General features: G+C 43.3%; 1 protein-coding gene across 4 annotated transcripts in view; it reads left to right on the top strand.

Annotated features, from left to right (window-relative positions):
- The window catches only part of ATXN7 (ataxin 7), a 136,507-nt gene that overhangs the window by 103,947 nt on the left and 14,754 nt on the right, over positions 1-17,806 (top strand). For 3 of the 4 annotated variants that reach the window (XM_069561771.1, XM_069561770.1, XM_069561769.1), the window contains 3 exons: positions 13,292-13,541; positions 15,509-15,768; positions 16,230-16,312. In XM_069561771.1, the coding sequence (XP_069417872.1) occupies positions 13,292-13,541; positions 15,509-15,768; positions 16,230-16,312 (593 nt within the window). Of the gene's footprint in view, positions 1-1,097; positions 1,306-13,291; positions 13,542-15,508; positions 15,769-16,229; positions 16,313-17,806 lie in introns of those variants that run through there. The other variant, XM_069561772.1, reaches the window with a different exon arrangement.

Here is a 17,806-nt window from a genome sequence, read left to right as displayed (position 1 = left end):
TAAGAACCCCCATAGTTTTGCATTGTTAGAATCAGAAATCTAGGGGGGTTGGGGAACAGTTTCAGAAGCCCTCTAGATCCTAATATTGCTGCCATGGTTAGGATATGAATGCTTGCTGTAAAAACAAAGCAATGTGGCTACTCCTCTTTTGTTTTACAGTAAATTTAGAATTTGTGTCTGTTCTAACAGAAGCCATTTCCTATGCCTCACAACTCTTTCCCACCCCTTCCAGGCCAAATCTTTTCCACACATGTAATTCATGACTTTTTGCCAAATAGTCTGTGTTTGGTGATGGTATTTTGTAGAGGAATTTCCCCCCTCCTTTTGACATTTAAAAGTGTTCATTCTGAACTATCAGGCATCTGAGTCTGTTTATGTGTGCAGCCTTTATTATCATAAAACTCCTATCAGTTGGCTGCTTTTTTCCATGCCTGTTTGATAGTAAGATTTGGCGATTAACAGGACGAGGAGTAGTGATGCAGAAAGTGTTATACGGCGGAGACAGGCAACCCGTTTAACCAGGATGACTTTGTTTTCAAGGATCCACTTAGAGAAGTTTTTGCATTAAAAGCCTAAAAGGTCCCCAGCTTTCATCAGTTATCCAGCTATTCAACTATGGACAGTGACATGTATATTTTTCTGAAATTAGATGTATTTTACAAATAGGCACAGAAAATGGGTGAAGATTTTTCTTACTAGATTTAAGGAAAGCTATTCTTAGATATAATAAACTTTTGTTTGTTTAAAGAATAGATACTGGAGAAATAGCATGTGGAAAAAGACTGCTGATATTTGTAAAAATGTATAATATTAAAAACTTTTAGGGCTGTCTAGCCTTAAATTATAGATATATAATGAATCATTTAAATTTCCTAATTTACCTGATAGTAGTTGTCAGTTTAAAGTTATGCAGGAAAATCAGGTGTGAGTAATTCACATTCTAGTCGGTTAAATTCATAAATTCCATCTTCCTCCAGTTTTGGCCAGCAGCCTTTCCAAGAGAAGGATTAATTTACACCAGCCAGGACGCCTTCTATGACCATATTAGATGAAATTAGACTCCACCCCTTGTTTTCTGTTGATCTGCCAGGACCTTTGTAATTCAAGTGCTTTTTACAGTAGTAGCAAATGTTACATAAGACCAAACATGGAGCATATTTGGAGTTGGTGGGCAGACCCAAATCATGATGCAAGCCTGCAGTAGCAAGTGTGCAATGAAGCACAACCAAATTATGTGAATGGAAGGTGACAAGAAGCCTCCTCAGAGCAGCCCTTCCTCCGCACGGGGGCTGAAAGCTCTACCGGGTAAGTTTTCCGAGGCAGTTTTCAGAGGCTGGGCTTGGCTGGGGGCCCGGTCCTGGATGAGCATGTGGAAGGTGGGCTAGGTCTTTGGGAGCAGGACGGAGCCCCACGCAGAGCAGAGCAGAGTGGGGCGAGCTGGCACAGGCCCCCAGTCCTCTGGTGGCTGTCCCGCCCCGCCGGCAGGCCCGGAGCACTTTGGGCTGAGCGGTGGTGAGTGCGCCTTGCAGTCCCGCTGAGCAGGGGGGTGATCGCAACAGGAGGGATTAGCTGCCGCCCCGCCGGCAGGCCAGCCACAGGAGCCATGCTGAAATGTCATTCGAGTGATCTGGCCAAAGGTCAGGCACAGGCTGGAGTTGAGTTTGCTATTAACTCCCACAAAATGCTGAGGTTTGCACCCAACGGTTCCCATATCTCTAAACAGGGAGAGCAGTGGTTACGTCGCTCTCTAAAAATGGAGGAACGTTGTAACACGCTTTGACTGTTTGTTTTTTATCTCACTTGCGGTGAGTGAGGTTTCATGACAGGCAGTTCACAGTGTTTCCTGTAGAATGTGTTTGAAAGCCGTTTTGTCGGATTCTTCAATTCCACAGCAAAGTTGCAAGCAGAACATTGTGTCAAGAGGAAGAACAACTTCAAAATACAAACAGTAACCCTGGGAAGTCATTCAGTAACTTAAATTGAGTGTATAAAAATTTAATTACCGACTGCCTGCCAGAAAAGACTATTTTTTTTTTCCTTCAGTTGCGTTATTAAGGTAGCCAGTACAGCCAAGCTGATTCTGCTCGGGTGGGTTGGGCGGCTGTTCTCAAAGTTACCTTAACTCTCTCATGCCTTCTCTGCAAGCAGGAAGCGAGGTGACAGTTGAGATCTTTAGTTTTCACTGGATTCACATTTCATGCCTCCTGCAATAATGTGCTTGACCGGATGGTTTTAATTGAGGATGAACTTTAGCTGCCTGTTTTCAGGACTTGAAATACAAACAGGATTGTAAACCTTTATTCAAACTGCCGTTCATTAAAAGAAAACAAAACACAGAACTTTTGCTTCTCATCAGGCAGTTTTACAGTTGCTGTTTTCTGGTTTCGTTTTTGAATATCGCTTTGGTGTTGATTAGAGGACAGCCCTGGCCTGTAGGTGGGGCAGATGCTGTTTTCTGTCTTCAGGGGGGTGAAAAAAAAAACACGTGCTGCAAAGTCATCAAAACATTGGCATTGTTCAGTCGTGAATCACCCATTCCTTATTAACAGAGCGCATTTAATGAGGAGGCTTTAAGGGCTGTGTTGTGATTTTGAGGTTGTTGTTATTCCCAGGTTCATGGTCTTCTCACCCCTTCCTCGCCTTCCTCCCCAGTAAAGTGGAATGTAAAGGCCACAAAACTAGTGGGAAACAGCAGTAAAGATGTGGCTTCCCAACTTAGTGCTGCACTCTGCAGCAGATGGTGCCGTCATTCTGTTGCACCTTGGACTTGCTGCTCCTTTCTGGCCTCAGAGGACAGTGTTCCCTAAGGGGATTCCTGCACGGAAGTTTTGTTAAAAAAAAATAAAAAAACCAAACCAAGAAGGACTCCTCTACTTGAAGCTCTGCCAGTTTCCTTTAATTTTTTCACTCTTCCCTACCCTTTGTATGTGTATAAAAATTGGATTGGAGTAGTAAAGACATCGGAGCAGGAAATGGCAACCCATTCCAGTGTTCTTGCCCGGAGAGTTCTATGGACGGAGGAGCCTGGTGGGCTGTTGTCCATGGGGTCGCATAGAGTCAGACACGTCTGAAGCGACTTAGCATGCATGTATGCATTGGAGAAGGAAATGGCAACCCACTCCAGTATTCTTGCCTGGAGAATCCCAAGGATGGAGGAGCCTATTGGGCTGCCGTCTATGGGGTCGCACAGAGTTGGACACGACTGAAGTGACTTAGCAGCAGCAGCAGGAGTAGAGACATAGCTCGTTTTTCTTAATTCTTTATGCATTTTGATGATAGCCTTGAATCTCTCATTAGAGAAAAACTGGAACCCAGACCCGACTATAGACCAGATGTGACTACAGAGGTGTTTGTATAAGGACTGAGGGTGTTACCATTTGATCCGCACGTGGTGTTAGCACGTTAGAAGGCTAAACTTGTTCACTGATTGTTCAATGATTGTTCACTGAACGTATAGGATGCTTTTCCCCCAACAGATACAGGATTAAACCAAAAGTAACTGAAGACTGGTGGATTTCTTGTCTTGGTTTTTTGTTCCTTGTCACACATTGATACCTGAAGCATGCAGACCTGTCAATTCCGTGGATGGGAGGGAGACCAAGGGGTGTGTTCAGGGAATGCTGTGCATCATTCAGACCTCGAAATCGGGTTTGTTTCGGGGGGGTGAGTGCTTGCTGTACTCTGTCAGGATCATTTGCTTGACACCGTGCATCCTGAGGACAGCAGAGAGAGGTGCTTATGACTGTTAGCAAAGTAGAAGTGTCAGCCAGCATGTCGCTTACTACATGATATCCCTGCCGTAGTCTGAAACGGTGACGGCAACATCACAGAGGTGGCGTTGTTTGGTGGCTGCATTCTGCTCAAAGCAGTGACAGCCTTTTCCCCAAAGTTACATATGCTGAGAAACATCTGTGTGTGTTTGTCTGAGATCATGATGATAACTCTCAGTTCAAAGTCTGCACCTTAAGCAGGAGCATAGGAAGGGCCCCCTGAAGGAAATGAACTGGTTTTTCAGACCATTCAGTTTTCCCTAAGCAAGATGTCTTAAGAAAACAATGATGAAGAACTGATACTATTCTCCCAGCTGAGACGATCAGTAGTTATACCATTCAGTCTCCCCTCTTTTTCTTTATCATTCCATCTCCTTTAATAAAGTATTTGGAATTTTGGAAGGCCATTTTTCCCCCTAATGTTTGCACAGAGCTACAAGTTAAGATGGCAGGGGAGGGCTACCTCCAGATATTCAATAAGTTCTTCATATTTCTCGCATACTTGAAAGCAAAGTTCAGAAAAAACAGCCCCCCTGGGAAGAATTCCTAGCAAGAGGATTATCTTAAGTTGCCATATTTGTGGTCCTTTCTTAGCAACATTATTTACAATCCATTCACGCCTGTCCATTCCCCCTCCGGAGTTGGGGAGTTGGGAGTCGTTCTCCCTTGTAATCTGCCCTTTGTGATCTGTTCTCTTTCATCAGCCAGTGTGAATGGGGATGCTGCAGGGCTGCCCTGCCCAGAGACGTGGAAATGCCAAGGGACCTGGAATACTTTAGTGGGCCTTTTATTTCCGTCATAAAGCGCTGACTTCAAGAGCTTGATAATTTGATTATAGACCTTGGCTAAAAGTTGTTTCAAGTGGCCCAAGTGTTATAAATGACTCTCATTTCTGCACTTTCCCCCTATGTTTGAATTTTAAAACACCTCTGCATTAGGGGGAGGAAAAATGGATTTGGCAGAAGTTGCAGTTGGAGACTAATTTGTTAGGGCAGCCAGTGTTGAAATCATCCTTTTCAGTTGAGTCTCTCTGGTGGAAATGATGCCGCGGGCTTTGTGGTAAAGACTTTTCCTTCCTCGCTATTACCCAGTGCTGTTGGTGACCCACCTAAGCATGCTCTGAGGGGGCCTCCTGGCTCCAGTCTTAGCTTTTGGCTCACTGCCCTTTGAGGTGCTGCATGTCAGAGGTCAGCCCTGGATCCCCCAGTTTGAGATTTGAACATTCCAGGCACAGTCCCACCGATTTGCTTCCTTTTTAGCATCAGACTATGCACTGGTTGCTCTGCAGTATTCCAGTCCAGTCCTTGGGACCCTCCAGAAATTGGATCAAAGAAAAAGACGATTTAAGATTAAAAAATATTATGTAAGGACAGGAGTAGAATTGGATTGTATTTGTTAGTCAGACATGTGAGACTGCTTTTAGAAAAGAACAAGAACGTTTACAGGGAGAAGTTGAAGGTAAGAGCAGTGAGGAGATGTTGTTAAATGTGATATGTCCACATATAGTCCATGATGTGACTTTAAAAGTGTGCTAATTTTTTTTTAAATAGTTACTAGGGAAAAAAATAGTTATGTCAAACCCAAAGTCATGGTTTCACAGATACTGCTTAGGATGTTGCTAAATCGGGTATGCCTAGTCAGTTGCTGTAATATATATATAATATATATTATGCAGGCTTAGAGTCCTGCCTCGAGTCTTGATCTTTGATGTTTCATAGGGGTCGTACTCCTTATGAAACACAGATGATGCCAGTTTGACCCCTTGTAAGCTGTGTTTGGTGGCCCCAAAACTGAAATATGATGGGTTACTTTGGGTTAATTAGGACCTATGAATAGCACATAGCAGTTATTTCCAACCTGAATGTCAAATAAGCAATTTAATTTTTTGAAAGGGCTGCTTAATGAATGACCCAGCATTTCTAAACTGAGCTTTTGGTGTATTCAGTTATTACTTACTATGTCTGGCCAAAGGATCTGTGTTTTACATTTTATAGCCATATGTAAGCTTGATTATTAAAAATCCTTGCTTTCAATGGGAGTAGTTATAGAGTATTAGTGGAATGGGACTGTAAGAGACACCATGAACTCATATATTCCTTGACCTGTGGGTTGGTAGTTCTCATAAGACCTTTCTAGGACGTCCCTAATGGTCCAAACATTAAGACTCCACACCTCCACTGCATGGGGCGTGGGTTCAGTCCCTAGTTGGGAAACTTAAGATCCTGCAAGCTGTATGGCTTGGCCAAGAAAAGAAGGGGAAAAAGGTCTTTCTGTAACAGAGTATTCACTCTTTTTAATCTCACCTGAGCTAACCCACCCAAAATTGTGAGTTTCACTTAGAGAAAAATTTGGAAGTTTGGGGAATCATTGCAAAGATAATCTACATAAAATTGCCACCTTTGGATCCATAAACTTGATCATCATTTTCTTTCTTTTCACCTGCAGTTCTTCCTAAGTGACTCAGTTCTCTTAGGAAAATGGGCCAACTTTTTAATTATAAAGTAATTTTAGCTTGAATGAATGTCTTTTTTGGTTGATGTATGAATGTATTCATTTTTAATGAATCGTAAAAGTTTCGAACTCTGCACTGAGATGAACTTAATATCTTCCTGGACTGACATGTAAACTGAATCTATAAACTTAAGTTTTTACCACACTGGAGAAGTTGCAGTGGGTTTGCTTTTTTCTTTAGTGATTTCTGCCTGCTTGAATAATGAGCAGGCCTTTCCCACTTGGTGTCTATAACTGTCACCACCTGAACTTAACAGGGAGCCTCTCTGTCTTCCTTGCTATGGAATTACCAGTCCCTGGTCCACAGTGGGCTTTACAACTCTGTTACTTAATCCCTGCAGCCCTGCAAGGTAGGCTTGATAGATGAAGAGCCTGCTAAAGTAGGTAGAGTTAGGTCTCTGCCCAGGGTGTCACCCAGCTAGTTAGTGGCAGAGCAAGGATTTGAACCCACGTGTCTCTGACTCCAAAGTTCTTGCTCTTTCAAGTGATCTACTGAAAAAAAAGTTGATTTTTTTTTTTTTTTGGTTTTACTTTGGATTCTATTCAAACTGGTTAATTAATCGAGAGTTTATCCAACAAACTCTGTTAGAAAGATGACCGGGAGCAGAACGTGACTGCAAGCTTGCCTAATGGTGCTGGTCAGCAGGGGGCCAGTCTCACCCTGTGAAACAGGCATTTGCTGCTCCTCCTCACGGGTTCTTTGTAGCACATATGCATCTGGGAACTTTGTAAGTGATTCTTTTTAGCCAAGCCAAAAAGGCAGCCTGACAAGCACTTTCTGGAAAAAAATCATTGTTAAAACCATCTTAAATGTTTCCCTGAGGGGGTGGTTTTGGGAGTGGGGGGGGGGGCGGTGGTTGATGAATGCAACAATGACTGAGACCACAGCTAACCTTTAGGTTAGCAACTTCCAAAATAGAGATTAAATCCACAACATCCTGGTTTTCCCTTGAACAGATTGTGGCTCCCCACCCTGAATTTACCAAAGCTTTGTCTTAAACTTGTTGTATGTTCTGACTGTGCAGCCTAAGTAATAGCCTGCACTTGCTGAGCGTTTGGAAAGAGGATATATGACCTGCCATCACCCTTCCCTTCAGCCTGCCTTTGGACTGTGCGTCGTGGTCTGCTCATAACACCACTTAAGGGCAGGTGGACTGTCCTGGCTCCAGCCTGGGCACTAGAGTCAGCCTTCCTGGGCTTGCATGCTGATCCTGCCTCTGGGTTAGCTGGGTGATGTTGGGCAACCAGCTTGAGTCCTTTAAAGCCTTCGCTTTCTTATCTGGAAAGAGGGGATCATGGAAGTGTCTGCTCTGTAGGAAGATGGTTAGGGCTAAATGACATAGTCCCTGTAAAATTTTGTAGCATGTTGCCTGTTGTGTGTGGTCTCTGCCCGATAAATGGTAGCAACTCCTATTGCTGCTATTGTTGAAGGTGAGGCTTAACATTAATCAGTTGTTCAGACCATGAAAGATGAGCAAAAGGTTTAATAAGATACCAGAAAAGGGCCTTGAGTAAAAATAGTTTTGTGGGGTTTTCTGAGCTATTCACCGCTGTGCCTGCTCTTTCATGATGCTCGTGAAGAGTGAGACAAATTGATACCATGCTTGGGAGTGATAATAGGCCTTGCTTTATTTTAGCATGTTTGGAACTGAGGTCAGAAGACCAACTGATCTCTCTTTTTTTAAAAGTGTGTGTTTGATAAACAAGTAAACCATATTTGTTGTAGAAAAACAATATGCAAATGTTTTTTAAAAATAGACCTGTAGGCCAAGGGATGACCACTTAACAAATGACAGATATTTTTATAGATTTTTTTTTCAAGCATGAATGATTTGAAGTTAGTGTTTTTTGACTGCATTTTAGGTTTGTATCCTAACTTTGACTGTTGTACACCATAAGTTATTTTTAGTTGTTTTTTTTTTTTTTCTCAAAGCAATATATATGGCTTTTAAAGATTTAATTATTTGCTTTGAACTCCTTTTTGGTTTGTACCTAGATGTCAACACTTATATATGCACTTTTTTTTTTTTTTTTTTGAACCTCAGCATAAATCCACAATTAATTATAAGCTCAGTATTCTTGGTTACTTTCTGTTTTGGAAGACTTAAAGTTGTCGTAACCCCTACCCATCCCAGTATCCTCCCCTGGCCTGCAATGGTGTCACATGTTCAAGTCACAAGAGAAAGAAAGGCCGATGCACCCATCTCTTGCTGTCTCTCTCTCGCTCCCTCTGTCTCTGACTGCACATCTCTTTGCCTGTGTGGTCGCTCCCGACCCACCACTGCTACACAGACCCTGTGCCCTCACCCGCTTGTGTCTGTCTGTCTGTCTGTGCTCTGTCTCTTCACTGTGTCTGTGTCTGTCTATCTGCCTGTCTTTCATGCTTGCTGGAGCCCTTCACAGGGCCCTCCTAACTTAGGGACAGAGTGTGCTTTTTCTGGGCCAGTGCTAGGCCCTGGAGAGAGGAGTGCTTTGAAAATTCAACTTGGACTCTTCACCAAACCACACTGCAGTTATGCTTAGCATCTGGCTACCAGTTTGTCCACTTAGTATAAGGTCCCTAACCCTACCCATAAGTTGCCCATTTCCCTTTTGATCTAGAAACAAAACACTTTTTAGAATCTTAAGAAAATTAAGGGCCTAGCTTGAAAGGTTGGGGAGAGTCCAACATAACTATAATTTAATTTGGTTTTTTTCATCTGTATTTTCTTGTGAAGGGAAAGCCAGATGCCGCCCTTTCCAGTGAATAAGTTAGCAGACCGTGATGTGAAGGAACAGCTTAATTCAGCAGCATGACGAGGGTTTGAGCTGGCACTTTTCAGCCAGAATCACATTTACACACACACACACACACACACACACACACACACACACACGCACACGCACACACACAGTCTGTTTCAAGTTTTAGTGAATGAAAGAGATTCACATGATAGATTGCCATTCTAAATTTTTAAACAGCTTTTATTGTTGCAGTAGGAAATATAACTTTTTTGATAAGGTATTGGTACATCAGCTGACTTTTAGTGTTAGAAAGCTTTGAATCTGGATTTTTCTAATGCAAAATCCCATACCAAGAGTTAATAGACAAAAAACAAAAGCATTAACTGAAGAAAAGGGGAGAGAGGACTATAATGAGAATAGAAAACTGAAAGGGCAGGAACTTCCTTGGGGTCCAGTGGTTAGAACCCTGTGTCCCTCTGCCAGGAGCACGGGTTCAATCCTGGCTGGGGAACTAAGACCTCATATGCCATGCAGTGTGGCCAAAAAAGAAAAAAAGAAAATTGAAAGAACAAACTGAAATTGCAGTCAGTTCTGCTATAACAAAACATGCATTCCTAAAAAATTACTGCACTATGCAAAGCTGTGCAATAAAATCCACAAGAGACTCGTTAGAAAAATGGGATAAATGGGCACAAGCACTCAAAACTTAATCAGTGAGTGACGCTGAGAAAGGTAGGACCCTAACAAGAGTGGTAGCACAGTTGCGTGTGTATTAAATGCTTTGAAAAATACGTAGATACTCTAATGGGAGTTTTCCTTGAAGATAGCCTGGCATGTGCTTCTGCAGGTCGGGGCCAGCAGGGTTTCGGGTTGTGAGCTGCTGTGAAGCGGTGGAGGAAGCATATCCGAAATGGAGGGAGATTCCGCATCAGCTGTGGATGGCACAGCTCCTCGCGTCTGTGGTGACCTGGGGTGGATGGGGGATGTTTGGTGGGGGTGAGCAGACTGTGCTCTTATTTTCACTGGCTTAGTTCAACCAGGTGTCGTTTTCTGTGTTCACCTAGTGCTTCTTACAGAGGAAATCTCACAAAAGCAAATGCAAAAATTCTTTATGCTGAAATCGTTCCCTAGTAGATCAGTGGCTTCAGAACTACTTTCTGTCTTCAAGATGATCATTATAGAAGATTAATTAGGTTGATAATTTAATTTGCATCATTTGATATAAGAGAAAATACATCACTCTCACTCAGAGACACTTGAGAATTCTGATAACGCGTCAAATTGTAAAAGGAATGTATTTCCTAGAAGTCAGAGTTCTGGTTGGAAGTTTTTCCGCCTCTATGTATTACAGATATCGTGGTATTCCTTTAGTACTCTTCCACTGGGGATACACAAGATGATTTTAGTGGCTGAATATGGATGAATATTTTCATATTTAATGTATATCAGAAGTATAATATATATTACAGACTTTTAAACCTATTATTTTATACATGCTATTGTTTTGGGAAAATATCTCTCAACTGAGTGATACTCTATTTCATGCTAGGCCATTTGAAAATAGATTGGGAGGGGCAGTTTTGATTGGGGGGTAGATTCAGGTTGCCCTGGGTGGAGTGGTACCATTTACTGGTGATGAGAGGCTCGCGGAACAGGAATTTTAACCACCCTGAGGTCCTGTACGAGAATTGTTGTGTCCAAAATACCAGTGATATCCCCACGAGAGACTGGTGACTACTGGATTAGGGAGGAACAGTGAAGTTGATCATTTACATAGAAACGTTGAGTGGAAGATAGTATTTTATGTGGCAGATATGGACTTCCTCAGCTGTGGTTCATGGTCCCAGAGACATTAGCCTGGTCTTAGGCAGTCTCTCACCATTGGCTGCGCAGTGGGATCACACAGAACTTGCAAGCATCTGAATGCCCAGGCCACAGAAAACTCAGAATCAGAATCTCTGAGAGTGGAAGTGAAGCATCAGTATATTTTTTAGCTCATTAGGTTATGCCAGTGAGTAGCCAAGGTTGAGAAGTACTGGTCTGGGACCATGTGAGAATCACTGTCTTCACAAGAAGAGCTGTGCCAGTCAGGCCAGTGTTAATTGAAGGCCTACTCTGTGCCAGTTGTCAGGGGTGGCTGACTGAAACAACAAGCTCCTTCATCCAGGGGAGTCGGGAAATGGAAACAGATTTTCACAGTCCTGGCTGACAAGTGCTGATGCTTGAAAGTACATTCAAAGTATCTCAGGATCACAGAAGAGAAGGAAACTTAATTTTTTTTTTTTTTTTAAAGAAAGCCTCAGATGCCAAATTAACTTATTTTGGCTTTCCCTTCCTTACATACAACTGTCATATCTGGGGAAGAAAGTAGCAGGCACTTAGAAATGACTACCAGTTAGGCCTTCCTAAATTGGTTGTAGCCTCTGTGTGTTATAGTTGGAGAATTTGAATTCTGTTTATAGATAACATAATTTTGTCCTGGTGTAGAGCAGGCTCTTAGTACCTCATAAAGCATCAGTGACTTGATGTCCTTCTGGGAATAACTCAGCACAGCTTCACTGGTTAAAAAAGACATTTGGAAATAAACCATTTACGTGATGGGGAAACAATGGAAAAGGGTGACAGACTTTATTTTCTTGGGCTCCAAAATCACTGCAGATGGTGACTGCAGCCATGAAATTAATAGATACTAGTACCTTAGAAGAAAAGCTATGACTAACCTAGACAGCATGTTAGAAAGTAGAGACATAACTTTGCCAATAAAGGTCCATCTAGTCAAGGCTGTGGTTTTTCCAGTAGTCATGAATGGATGTGAGAGTTGGACCATAAAGGAGGCTGAGCGCCAAAATATTGATGTTTTTGGACTGTGGTGTTGGAGAAGACTCTTGACAGTCTCTTGGACTGCAAGGAGATCAAACCAGTCAATTCTAAAGGGAATCAGTCCTGAATATTCATTAGAGGCACTGATGCTGAAGCTCCAATACTTTGGCCACCTGATGCAAAGAACAGACTCATTAGAAAAGAACCTGATGCTGGGAAAGATTGAAGGCAGGAGGAGAAGGGGACCACAGAGGATGAGACAGTTGGTAGCATCACTGACTCAATGGACATAAGTTTGAGCTAGCTCTGGGAGTTGGTGATGGACAGGGAAGCCTGGTGTGCTGTAGTCCATGGGGCCGCAAAGAGTTGGACACTACTGAGTGACTGAATTGAACCGTAGTCAAATTGATTCTAATATGCTGAATTTTTAAAATATTCATATAGCTTCCATGTTGTGAGAAATAGATGTTGAGTCACATAGATTTTTAAAACTAAGAGTTAAGCAAACATGCCATTTTAAAGTACAAGTTTAACTGAAGGTAATTACTAAGCTACCAGCATAAGGTACTTAAGTAGATAAAGTTACTAAATAATTTACTTGTTTCTGATGGTAACAGTCTTTAGCTCTCGATTTATTTAGTATGCATTGCCTTACTCTGAGAAAACCTGATTCTCTAGTGGATAGACTTATTTTCAGTTAAACCTGTGTAGTTCTTGCTTAACCATGAATTACTTCCTGGTTTATAAAACAGGCAAAGCTATTTGTGGTATTTTTGTCTTGCGCCTTTGGCATCTTAGTGGTGTGAACCAGAGCTGTGCCATCTGTAGTCAAGTAAGATTATTTTAAAAGTGGGGGAGGGGTTGGGGTGGGGAGTGAAGTGATTCACTGGAAAATTTCAGCACAGATTCATAACGAATGATAAGATAACCCTAGAAACATTCTTATTTGGTGTCATATGCTGGTGGGTAGTGACAAAAAAATAAAATGAAAGTACAACTTGTTTCTTAACACTTTGATGTTTTGAAAATTGGAGATATCTTGCACTAGAAAGGAAGAAATAATTCTGTTTGGTGTCAATGAACAGAGTTCTGGAGATGAATGAATAATTCTCCCCTCTCTGACTACAAATTGGAGTCAGTGAGGTTCATTTCTAAAATGCAAAACCCAGTGTTCTCAGGTTTAAAGTGGCTATTTAGTTTCCTAGTGGTTATCTATGTATGATAAACCTCTTTACAGTGAAATGTTTTCTTAAGCAGAAGGACCAGTTCCTAGAATCCAGAATAAGTCTGTAGGGCCTAGATAAGCCATTTCTGAAAGCTGATGAGTTTAATATATTTTCACTTAGTGACACATTTTTTGAACCTAAATGTGTTGATTTCAGGGGACTCCTCCAGGGTTCCATTGAAGACTTGCCTGAAACAGTGTTTTCTCTCCACCCCACCACCCACTTTGTTTTCCTTTTCAGAAAGAAGACATAGCTCATCCAGCAAGCCTTCTTTGGCCGTTCCTCCCACTTCAGTGTTTTCCTTCTTCCCTTCTCTGTCCAAAAGCAAAGGAGGCAGTGGAAGTGGAAGCAGCCGTTCTTCCAGCGGAGGAGTCCTGAGCGCATCCTCGTTAAGTTCCAAGTTGTTGAAATCACCCAAAGAGAAACTGCAGCTCAGGGGGAACAGGCCAATGCATCCCATTCAGCAAAATAGAGTCCCCCATGGTAGAATGTGAGTATGGCTCAGAGGGTTCTTAAAGCTCACCGGCCGTAGGTGGAACTGTGTACACGAGTAGCCTGTGAGAGTGTCTGTGGATAATGTAAAAGAAAGCCCACTTTGGGGGAAATCCAGATATACGTAGTTGTTTCTTTTTGTTTCCCTATTACAGCTTGGGAAACTTTGCAGAGTCATGATAGCAATAATAATCAGGTTAATAATACCTATCTATTGATCCTTTCTTGTGTGCCAGCTATTGAGATTGAGTTGCGTGTATTGTCATTTACTTATCACAACAATCCTGTGTAATAGATATTGTGGTTATCTCATTCATGTGCACAATGAGAGGGAAGCGTGAAAAGATTTAGCCATGGGACTCTCGAGTCGAACAGGCCTGAGGTTCAAATCCCGCCCCGTCACTTCTTACCTGAGGGGCCTTAGCCAAGGCCCTGTTTTTCTCAGCGTTTAAAGACCATGGCCCGTGTGCAGGGTCGCTGGGGCGGTAGGATTCATGTGTTGGAGTCACGGCTGGCTAGTGTCAGCCCCGCAGGAGACTGTGCAGGAAGGGGTGCTGGTGCTGCCGCCGCCTCTGCTAACAGTGAGAATAAAGCCAGAGCGAGCCCCAGAAGCTGTTCTAGGGTTTCTGGGCCTTACCCAGCAAATAGGGGAGCAGTGCTTCCTCCCACCCCCTGATTTGGGCTCACGTCAGAGCACTGATGAGGGGAGGCTGAAAGAGGTTCCCACTGTGAGGACAGGCCGGTGGATCCGTAGGCTGCCAGGCTCTGTGTGGTCATGTGAAGAGCAGCCGCTCATGGAAACACATCCTGCTGGCTCACGGCGTCCCTCAGCCTTGGTGGCGGGTGGCTCTTCCCTGGCCCGCCTCCCTGTGGAGGGTATGCCATACGTATCAGTCCCAAGGTCTGATAACCTGGTTAATCTTTGGGCAGCGGCCAGCACCTGCTCTTGTGCACAGACCTTGCCAGCTTGGAGAGGCCATGGCATCTTATGGTGTCTCTGCCACTGTCGGGCTGCTCCAGGTACAGCTGTTTGGTGCTGTTTGTCCCGGTTGCTAAGCCCCCAGCCTCCACTCATCTGTCAGAAGCGCAAGTACAGCGGGCTTGGCTTTCGTTCCTGGAGCTGTCAGAGCGCCAAAGAAAATGCCAGTGCAGCGTGTAAGTCACTCGCCAGCTTCACAGCTGTTAGAGCACTGACTGCGCTGGACAAAATGTACAAATCCTCACTGGTCCAGATTTTCTGTATCTGTAGCTGGGCTTCAGATGGGGACCAGGCCAGCTGTTAGCTTTGAAGCAGTGTTTGCCACCCAAGTGGCAGTATCAGGAAGACGCCAGGAAAAGTCAGTTCTTGGGTAGTGATCCAGGTGTTCAGTGCCCACGAGCTGGGTGCCAGGCACTGAGATTCCAGGCTCCTGTCGGGAAGCCTGCTTCAGGGTCTGGAGAATTACCGCTTCAGTGGCATGTCGTGTCCTAATTAAATCTGGGCCTCCCTCGTTGGCAGGGGCAGAGAGGCTCTTCTTGGGGAAGTGTCTTCTGATTGCAGTTGCTCTCTTCTCTACTCACTCGTTTTACTTCATTTTGATGATCAGTTCTTAAAAATGACAGTTCTCAAAAGATGTCCTCACAGGGTCCTGCAGTAGTCTCTGGTCCTTTGAGACCTTTCCATATTTTGCTGCTTGCAGGAGTTGCATTGGGTAACAGGCTCATGTGTAAGACTGTTCTGGAATGATGAAAGGCCACGTAAATGTGATGGTTCCTCTGGAGCTCTCTGCCTCCCCAGAAAGGCTTATGGATAAAGGTTCGCCGAGTTTTCTGCATAGTCCTAGCAGATTGTCCCAGGGTGCCTTAGGGAACCTAGTGCTGCATGGCACACAGGTAGACCCAGGTTCTGCCTCACCCCTCTTGCTTCCCAGTCACCTGGGGCTGCAGGGCACTCAGGTGCTGGTGTTCTCACTTCCCCTATGACAGCATGACGCCTTCTGTCAAAGTGGAGAAGATTCATCCGAAGATGGATGGCACACTACTGAAACCCGCGGCAGGGCCCGCCTGTCCTGCTCCTGCGAGCTCCTCCGTCAAGCCTGGCCTTAACTGCCCCTCAATACCAAAGCCAACCTTGCCTTCACCTGGACACATTCTAAATGGCAAAGGGCTTCCTGCACCACCTGTTCTGGAAAAGAAGTCAGAAGATTACTCCAATAACAGGAAGTTTTTAAATAAGAGATTATCAGGTAACTTCATAATTTTTTCCTCAGTATTTCTTTTTGTATCAACTGGGCACTCCTGGGGGAGCAAATTAACTATTATTAGAAGTCCTCCTTTTAAAACTAGCCAACTCCAGCTTTCAGATGAAGTTCCCTAAGTTGTGTCCTTGACCTCCTCCTCCTCGGTTTTAAAGTGCACGTGTGTGTAGGTGACGTAAAAGTAGCTTTCTAGTGGCGTGTTCTTGAATGGAGTAGTGAGGAATGCTGGCTCACATAGTCCTGCTCCTTCGTCTGGTGACTAGAGTGCCCATCCTCTCAGTGATGTCGACCTTTTCTTTCAGTGCTCAAACATTTCTTCCATTTATTGATAATGTGGTAGATTTTGCTTCAAGTTATAATTTTCCTGAAATAAGAGAATCACAGATTTCTATTTTCAGAATAAACAAAGGAGTGTTGAACCCATTGTAATGTCTGTGTGCTTTTGACAGAAAGAGAGTTTGATCCTGACATCCACTGTGGGGTCATCGACGTCGACACCAAGAAGCCCTGCACCCGGTCTTTGACATGCAAGGTAGGGAGGGGCCCTGGGGAGAGCCCAGTGCTCTGGGAAGCTAGGGGGCTGGGGCTGTGCAGCACTGCCCCCCAGGTCTCTCTCACCCACAGGGCCTCTGTTCTGGTGACTTTCCTGGATTTTTAAGGGCGGTGTTGGCTGTGTTTTGATGGAGAACACCTCCAATTCAGAAAACATGGGGCCTGTTGTTATAAACTGCTGTTCTGAACTGCCCCCAGTGAGCATTGTTGTATCCAAGAGGATGGTGTTTTCCCCTAATTAATCTGTTATCTTCAATGCCTTTAATTTGAGAGGCTCCCCGTTATTGTATTTTGAAGTGTATTGACATAGGATACATCCAGAAATTTCCTTTGCATGTATGGGTAGATTCTTAAAATGTTTGTGTGATTCTTAAAATGTTTGTGTAATCTCTGGTTCTTAATTTTACAGCTATGTAAAAAATCTGTGACTTTGAGATAGTGTTATTTTTTTTAGTTTTAAAAAACCTAGGTCACATGTAATCCTATATCTGTGTGTGTGCACACACACACACATATGTATATCTCTGTGTGTATACATATATATCAGTTTGCTCAGTTGTGTCCAACTCTTCGTGACCCCATGGACTGCAGCACACCAGGCTTCCCTGTCCATCACCACATCCCTCTTGGAGCCTGCTCAAACTCACGTCCGTTGAGTCAGTGATGACATCCAGTCATCTCATCCTCTGTCTTTCCCTTCTCCTCCCGCCTTCAGTCTTTCCCAGCATCAGGGTCTTTTCCAATGAGTCAGTTCTTCGCATCAGGTGGCCAAAGTATTGGGGTTTCAGCTTCAGCATCAGTCCTTCCAATGAACACCCAGGACTGATCTCCTTTAGGATGGACTGGTTGGATCTCCTTGCAGTCCAAGGGACTCTCAAGAGTCTTCTCCAACACCACAGTTCAAAAGCATCAATCATACACACTACGAAAATGTAGATTCTCCCTTTCTTCCCTGAGTTTTCCTTAGAAAACTCAGCCAGTGTGCTCATGAGAAGGTGGTGTGTTTACTATAAAATTAGTGTGGATATAGGGGTGGCTTCAGTAGACCCTCTATGTAAATGAGCATATATGCTTATGTCCCCAGCTACCGTGCAGATGGGTTCAAAAAGTATTCAGAATCATTGCCTTGAAGTAATTTTAAAGCCATTGTTTGGAGAAGGTTAAAAATTAGAGAAGTTAGTGGTGTTCACTACAAATTAATAAAGTTTTTGATGTATTATAGTAAATTTTACCAAGGATTATGTTTGAATAAAGACATTCAGGTTCTACTTCATCCACTAAACAGTGGAAGAATATTAAGATCTTCAGAAATGAGAAATGTTATTTCTAGATAGTTCTTATTAATATTTAATTTTAGTGTAGGTTTTATCTTGCAACAAGGTACTGGATATTTTGAGGAAATTGATTGGTCAAGAGCACCTTTAAATATCTAATTTTTAAAGAATTATTGATCCTTTTCTCTGAGGAAAACATA

This window comes from Ovis canadensis, chromosome 19, assembly GCF_042477335.2.
Source record: "Ovis canadensis isolate MfBH-ARS-UI-01 breed Bighorn chromosome 19, ARS-UI_OviCan_v2, whole genome shotgun sequence".
Classification (NCBI taxonomy): domain Eukaryota; kingdom Metazoa; phylum Chordata; class Mammalia; order Artiodactyla; family Bovidae; genus Ovis; species Ovis canadensis.
Note: the sequence above shows the minus strand (reverse complement) of the source record. Positions and strands in the feature narration are given on the sequence as shown.